At 41.6% G+C, this 7,585-nt stretch overlaps 1 protein-coding gene across 1 annotated transcript; it reads left to right on the top strand.

The window, feature by feature from the left end:
• The first annotated feature begins 2,873 nt into the window (after positions 1-2,873).
• Positions 2,874-5,929, top strand: LOC141763046 (ADP-ribosylation factor-like protein 4C). The gene has a single exon (XM_074627293.1). It carries the CDS (start codon positions 3,891-3,893, stop codon positions 4,473-4,475), a length of 585 nt encoding a protein of 194 aa, XP_074483394.1. The 5' UTR covers positions 2,874-3,890; the 3' UTR covers positions 4,476-5,929.
• Positions 5,930-7,585: the final 1,656 nt, after the last annotated feature.

The following is a 7,585-nucleotide window of genomic DNA, read 5'->3' as shown; positions in this document are numbered from 1 at the left end:
CAGATGCATCTCCATGACAACCGAGCAATCCAATGACGAAGAAGACCTTGTGTCACAATTCAAAGCACTGGAAAAGCTGGTAATTGGACCTTGAGTTGTGATTGTTGTCAAACTATAAGAAAGTTATAAATTTTTTCCTTGAACTGTGTCTCTCAGAAAGCTAATAACTTCATCAGAACATATCTAAATGTTTTGATTGTATCAACCAGCCTTCCAGAGTCAATTCACATTTTAGCAGTTTTAACAAAAGCATCTTTGAGGAACAGAGAGCATCCTTTACAAACAGTAAGACAAATAACAAAGTGAAAACTAAATGGAATCATAACAAGGGATATTGTTGCAGTGTGCTGTTACATTTCCTCAAAGTTATAAAGACAGCAAAAGAGCAGCGAGGAAAATTAATCAACGGACAGGAAAACAAGACTGACTTCTTCTTTAGAAGCACAGAATTTTAAGCACATTTTTATCGTCCATTTAAACATTGCTGTGTTCTAATTTCCACTCACGTGTCTACGGACCCGGGCTACTTTATGCAACACCTCTGCTCTGTTATAGACCAGACTTCATGGCAGTTTCCCCCCTTTTTGCTTCAGGTAAAGCAAGACAGCACAACCCGCTTGTCTTGTTTTCTCTTAACCTTTCACACCATCTGGCAGCTGCTTGTCGTCCGTTACCTGAGGAACAGCGAGGAGACGATGGAATACATTAGAGGTAAATCAGTGAAGGAGGCTCTTGTTTTATGGATGAGAAGACTGTGTGGGCGGTGGGCGAGAGACATTCAGGTGACTTAGCCTTGTTAGAGAGAGAGAGAGAGAGAGAGAGAGAGAGAGAGAGAGATAGGAGTGGAATTAGAGTGAGTTGTGGTCTTATAAAGTCAGGTTGTGTGTGTGTGTGTGTGCATGTCTACGCCCTGTTTATAATTTGTTTCATTGATCTCACACACATTCATTAGCAGGGAAATCAATGGAGGAGGAGGGCAGAGAGAACAATTAGTGAGGTCTGGATGACTCAGGTTGTCTGTGTATATTTAGTTTAGACTTCTTAAAGGCCCTGCACAGATGTTTTCATTCATTCTGGTTAATTAGACTTCGTTACAGGTGTCATTTACGTATTTGGAACATGGTTGGTAGTTTGCTTAGGTCACCAAACTTAAATAAAAATGGCTGCAAAGACAGTGAAACCTGCAGAAATGGAGAACAGCGCATCACATGGAACTAGAAACAGGTAAATATGAGAAAGGGCTAAATGATAACCATGTTAAACCACTGTCTGTGTGCAGCCATCATTCATTCATTCATTCATTTTTTGACAGTGTTGGCAGGGACAACGCAATACATGTTTACCGTTTGGATCCAGCCACAACAAGCCAAGCTTTCTGGTGTGTATTTTTTACTTTTTTATATTTCAGTCTTCAGTTTGGCATTAGAGCCATGTGCCATTTTGTGTCAAATGAAGACAAACTGATGCCCAGCTGGCGTTAACTAGCTGTGTTAAAGAATATACTCAAGGCAGTCAGTGTTCAATCAAAAATGCCTTGATTTTTAACATGCTGTTGATGGATACTATTCTCCCACAATGCAATGCACAAAAGACAACTGAGGAGTAGATCACAGCTGGAAAAATTAATTATGGATGATGGTAAAACAGCTCCAAGAACACCTCAGAAAACAAAAAACAATATCTATTGCATTTCGGTAAAAATATTTAGCTGTCTCTTTGTAAAGTTCAATTGGAAATGATATCAATTGTAAATATTGTTCCTGTTATAAAACGGTTAGTGTGTTGGTTTGCAACAGTCTACTATAAAAATGAATATATAGCCTACTGTACTGTATATAATTAGACAAGTCGGTTTCCCTCTGACCTAAGTTAACCTCAAACTCAAATGGCAGCGCTACTGGAAAACATTAAGGGGAATTCAACACAAGACCTGATGGGTTTTGGAGCATCCAGTGATGAAGAGGAAAAACGTTTGCACATCATCCAGGAAAAGATACTCAGGTGCTTAACTGCATGCAGAGCATGAAGGAGGTCTGCACTGTTAGGCTCCAAATAATAATCAGCTCTCATCATTTTCACCTGCTGGTCAGCCAACAGCAGGGGAAAACAGACACTTATAGATGCAGTAAAAGTAACAGAACAGTCAGAGAGCTGTCAATCAAGCCTGGTCTGACCACGCCCACCAGCCACAGGAAGTGAAAACACCTGTGTGTAATAATCTGTACATGTGGCATATATATATATGGACAGACATGCAGCAGGTGCTGAATGCACAGACACCACTCACAGTGATGTGGTTGGAATGGCATTCCCAAAACCCCCTCAGCTCACTGTTTAGTTTCCTGTGATTGCAGAGGATCTCATCCTGTTATGCAATATTTTGCTGCCATCTAGTGGCCGTTATATTAAAGAACCATGCGACTGATGAGGCATGTTTTAGCTGGTGTTTTTTAATGCATCATTTACATGAATGCTTACCAATTTTTAAGCATGCAAGTATTTTTGATTACTAAATTGTGTTCTCCAGTTTCCTTTCCTTCCCATGAGTAAAAAATAGAATAAGATAATCAACATCCTTTTATAGTTGTCAGATGTTCTATGCGAACATGTAGGCCTGCTGTGTGTGTTTGGAGGATTTTGCATTCTCTATTAAAGGTGGGACAGATTTAAATGACATGGCAAATGTGCAAAACATATTCACGAGAAATAAAATCTCTGATCAATGCATTGATCTGTTTAACAGTTAGTAAACAGAGGAACCTGCAGAGACTGTAATGCAGAGCTGTGTAATACATAATAAAAGAAATATATGCATTTTAAATATGAGGCCTACAGATGCAGCATGTTCAAAAATAGTTGAAAAAGTAATTCCAAAATACCTGTTTTCTTTTTTACGCACACGAGGTCATAATGGGTCTACTTTTATTTGTTATTATCTCTACATACAGTACAGTATGAGCATTCTGAAGCTGTGTTTAGAAGTTTCACCAGGAGGTGTCCTCAGACTTCCAGCAGCTCAGTGCGCAGAGGAAGCACTAAAGCATAAAACAGGAGTGAATACTGTTCAAAATAAAAGCCTCTTTCACCCTACCGGTGATGCATTACGGAGATGTTGAGAGATCAGAACAGGAGATGCTTTTATTTTTGATGCAACCGGAAGTTTTATTTTGTATTTTTCTGCAGGAGCTTGATGCATCTTTTCATGGCAACATTTAGAGGCGTCACACACCATCACGTGTGTGTGTGTGTGTGTGTGTGTGTGTGTGTGTGTGTGTGTGTGTGTGTGTGCGTGTGCGTGTGTGTGTGTGTGTGTGTGCGCGCGCGCGTGTGTGTGCGTGTGTGTGCGTGCTATTACATCTACGCACTTGGGTGTACACAGACAGATGCAGAGACATGAAATGACATTTGGCCACGCGTAATTTACGCATTTTGGAAAGCGTTACGCACGGTGAATGCACCGCCGTGAGAGTGATGATTTGACTGTTTTCTGGACGCCCTGGTGCTGTTGGAGTGAGTCCAGTCCAGGGATGCTGCAGGATGTCTGGCTGCCGGAGTGCCTCCGTGCAATGAGAGGCTGCACCCTCCACATCTGCTGAACAGGAGAGGCGCGGATCAGGCGTCTATGGATCACTCCTCCTGGGACATTTAAGCATCTCCTTGCTGGGACTGTGTTGAGTGCATACTGCTCCTCCTGCAGGGTGCTGTTGGAGTGAGTCCATGTAGGGATGCTGCAGGATGTCTGGCTGCAGGAGTGCCTCCGTGCAATGAGAGGCTGCACCCTCCACATCTGCTGAACAGGAGAGGCGCGGATCAGGCGTCTATGGATCCCTCCTGGAAGATTTAAGCATCTCCTTGCTGTGCATACTGCTCCTCCTGCACGGTGCTGCAACATGGGGAACAGTTTTTCCAATTTGGGTGCCTTCCAGTCCTTGCACATAGTCATGCTCGGCTTGGACTCTGCAGGCAAAACCACCGTGCTGTACCGGCTGAAATTCAACGAGTTCGTCAACACGGTGCCCACCATCGGCTTCAACACGGAGAAGATCCGGCTCGGCGGTGCAGGGGCCTCCAGGGGCATCAGCTGCCACTTCTGGGACGTCGGTGGCCAGGAGAAACTGAGGCCACTGTGGAAGCCATACAGCCGCTGCACGGACGGCATCGTGTACGTGGTGGACTCCGTGGACGCAGAGAGGCTGGAGGAGGCCAGGACCGAGCTGCACAAGATCACCAGGTTCTCGGAGAACCAGGGGACTCCTCTGCTGGTCATCGCCAACAAGCAGGACCTGCCCAGGGCGCTGGATGTCGGGGAGATAGAGAGGCAGCTGGCTCTGGCTGAGCTGAGCCCCTCCACACAGTACCACGTCCAGCCAGCCTGTGCCATCATAGGAGAGGGGCTGGATGAGGGCATGGACAAGCTGTATGAGATGATAGTGAAGAGGAGGAAGTCACTGAAGCAGAAGAAGAAGAGGCAGTGATGGCAGATGTTCCTTACTAGAGAAATATAGAACTTTGCATAGCAGATAAAAGTATGAATATTATTATCACCACTGAAACAAGTCTCCATAGAAATATATTTATAGTGATGCTACATGAGCTACAGTATATTGTCACTCTAAACTCAATAGGATATGAATGTTATAGAGGGACACAATGAAGGCAAAGCTGTCTGATCTCCCATTTACCAACATTTTAATATGCAAAGAACAGCTAGACAAATATAAATATGAATGACATAAACTCACAAAACATTCATAATCTCAAATTTCTGGGAAAATATATTGATACTTTGCCTTGTTCAACTGTTTTAAGCCTCTTGACAGGCAGATTGTGTCCCTGTGGGTGAGTTCCTGATGTAGGAATATGAATAGGACAGTTTCATTAGGGATGCCAAGCAGAGATGTTTTGTACGGATCTACTGGCAGAGCGCCCTGTGCCTGCTGTGTTGTGCTGTGCACAGATGTGAGACTGTTGTAAATGTGGTTAGGGATGCACTGATGCTGTGAGATGGTGTTACACCAAAGATGATTCCCCTGAGACTCTCTATCTCTTCCATCCTCCATTGTTTTGTTATTTACAACCCTCCCAGCCACGCTGAGGTGGAAATGTGTTTAAGATAAGGCCGAGACTACAACCGTGACTCTTTGTCGAGGTTCTGGAGGGTGCTCAGTCTAAATAGTCAAGTTAACTCATAAGGTCACTGAAGTCTCAACATTATAGGAATATTTTTTTCAGAATCTAACTTTTGCAGCATTGTGGCTCAACAAAGCAGATTGTTCACAGGGATAAAAAAAAGGGCTCGATGTTCGTTGCTCACAGGTTCTTAAGCTACATTTTTGGAAGATCTTACTGTATATGTTGCATTTGATGCAATTATGTGTGGAATTGATATCAAGGAAACAAGCAATTTTAGAAAGACATTTGCAATGGTTCAAGATTCTGAAATTAACCCCCATTGTGCACTTTGCCCATGAGAAACATCCAGTGATCATATCTCCTCCAGAAGCCATATAGGAGTTGCTGAGCTCTGTGAACAGCTGATTTTGTGTCTACAGAGCTCAATCAATGCCTGTCTGTCTGATTTTAACTGTTCACCTTGGATCTACAACAAGCTTTTTCAACTTTACATGTACATGTAGCACTCTGTTTTTAGCCTGGGTGCAGCGTCACCACGTTTCTTCCAAGAAAAGTAACAACTAGTTGCTAAATAAGTCGCCAGTGGATACCATGTGTTAGTTTATAGCTGCATAAACTGTATTTGCTGCAGCCAATTAGAGCTCACAAGTCTCCAGCTGCAGTCATTTGCTGGTCTCGTCTTTTAGATATGGGGATATCGAAACACAGATAATGTTAGCTGTCTATATTATCCGTGCACCAGATTCCCATTGGACCTTCATGATGGAGGTGTAAAGATTAGTGACATGGCTGCAAAGTTTCATACACATTCTCTCATTAGCAGTGTTCAAAATAATTCTTTGTTGAAATGACAGTGCCATTTTATAGTTACATCTCATAATAGGCTACCAAACAAATGAACGTCAAGTGGTGCAAACCACCATCATGCATTGCACATGACCTGAAAAGTGTTTCCCCCGACAACTTACAAGAAAACACTATGTAGTCGTGATTTTGGGCCCAAGACTCTCTGGACAACTTCTGATTAATCCCTAATAAATAGTTTTGGTATCAGCGTTATTAGTGTGGACCTGCTGGCAGTGACGAGGAACAAAGTGTCTTCCTGTAACCATGATGTGGTAAAACAAACGGGCTGGAACCTGTTCTGCTGCTCCTCAAAATGAAAGTTGTACGTGTAGTTGAATGACGATGAACCAAAATGTGCTGTGTGGGAGAGTTTTTTTAATCAGATTAGTGCCCCTAAGTACCAGTCAATCCCCAACCCTGACAATGTTAACACAGTGTTAACACCCACATGATTGACAGCTTGCAGAATAGTTCGTAAAAAGTCGCAGAAATTAGCATTTTGTCTTAACTAAGAGGACTGTTGAATGTCTCACATGGACTGTTGTCTCATGCCGCGTTCACGTCAAAACAGAAGAAGAAAGAGGGTGGAATTTTATTGCTGCAGCTCGATGTCCACGAAATAATAAAACTTTATGGATTTAAAATGATAAATTGCAGCATGTTCCTCTTTTTTAAAGTAGAGTTGTGTATTGAGGTTAATTTGGTCATCATTTAATATCATGGAATGCTACAAAAACGCCCATAATACCATACATATAATAACCACAAAGGGGCAGACATGAATGTTTATTTCGCCGTTGGAATATTATATTTGCAACATAAATCCGACGTGAACGTGGCATCCTCTTCCTGCAGTAATCAGTGGAGCTGTGTTCAACATTGCATGACAGCCACTACTTCAGACAGTGTAAATTATAGTGTTACAGCCAAGATGCAGCAAGACCAAACAATGTGTTACATGCCAAAATGGGAAACAAAGTATTTTTGGGATTAAACTCTTTGTAATTGAATATGTGTGTTGTCTGGCTCCTATTTGCTTTCTAAAGCTTTAATCAGGGTGGGATATTCCCAGCAACTCTCAGCTAAGTGCCAGTTACAATATACAGTGTATATTGATGTAAATGATCTACTTTATTACTCACAATATAAAATAAATTCTTCATATTGCAGGACCCTCTTTACTGACCTGCTGAAACTTGCTGCAACTGTCATCGACAAATTGTCAAATATGACTCGAGGTTTCTTTGCTTCCAAAATAATAATCTATATATTTATATTTTTTCTACCTGTGTGTTATCAGAGTGAGATTTTAACGTCTTTAAGAACATTTTATACCACTTTCTAATAAGTTTACCTTTAAAAGGGGTTAAAACATAAACCCCTTTTACTGGGTTTATTAATAATATACTAATGCTTTAAAGATCAGTTATAAGCCATTAATACATTTTGGGTTGCAAGGCTTATCAGGAAGTGAAAAACCCAAATACTACTAAAAAGGTATACGACTGGTTACTAATGCCTAATTATTAATGTTAATAAACCATTTAATAATGCTTTATGGATCAGTTATCAGTTATCAGTTAAGACAGCAGTTAATGAATAATTG

The sequence above is a fragment of the Sebastes fasciatus genome, chromosome 24 (assembly GCF_043250625.1).
Source record: "Sebastes fasciatus isolate fSebFas1 chromosome 24, fSebFas1.pri, whole genome shotgun sequence".
Classification (NCBI taxonomy): domain Eukaryota; kingdom Metazoa; phylum Chordata; class Actinopteri; order Perciformes; family Sebastidae; genus Sebastes; species Sebastes fasciatus.
The sequence above is the reverse complement of the archived record's forward strand: the minus strand, read 5'-3'. Positions and strand labels throughout refer to the sequence as shown.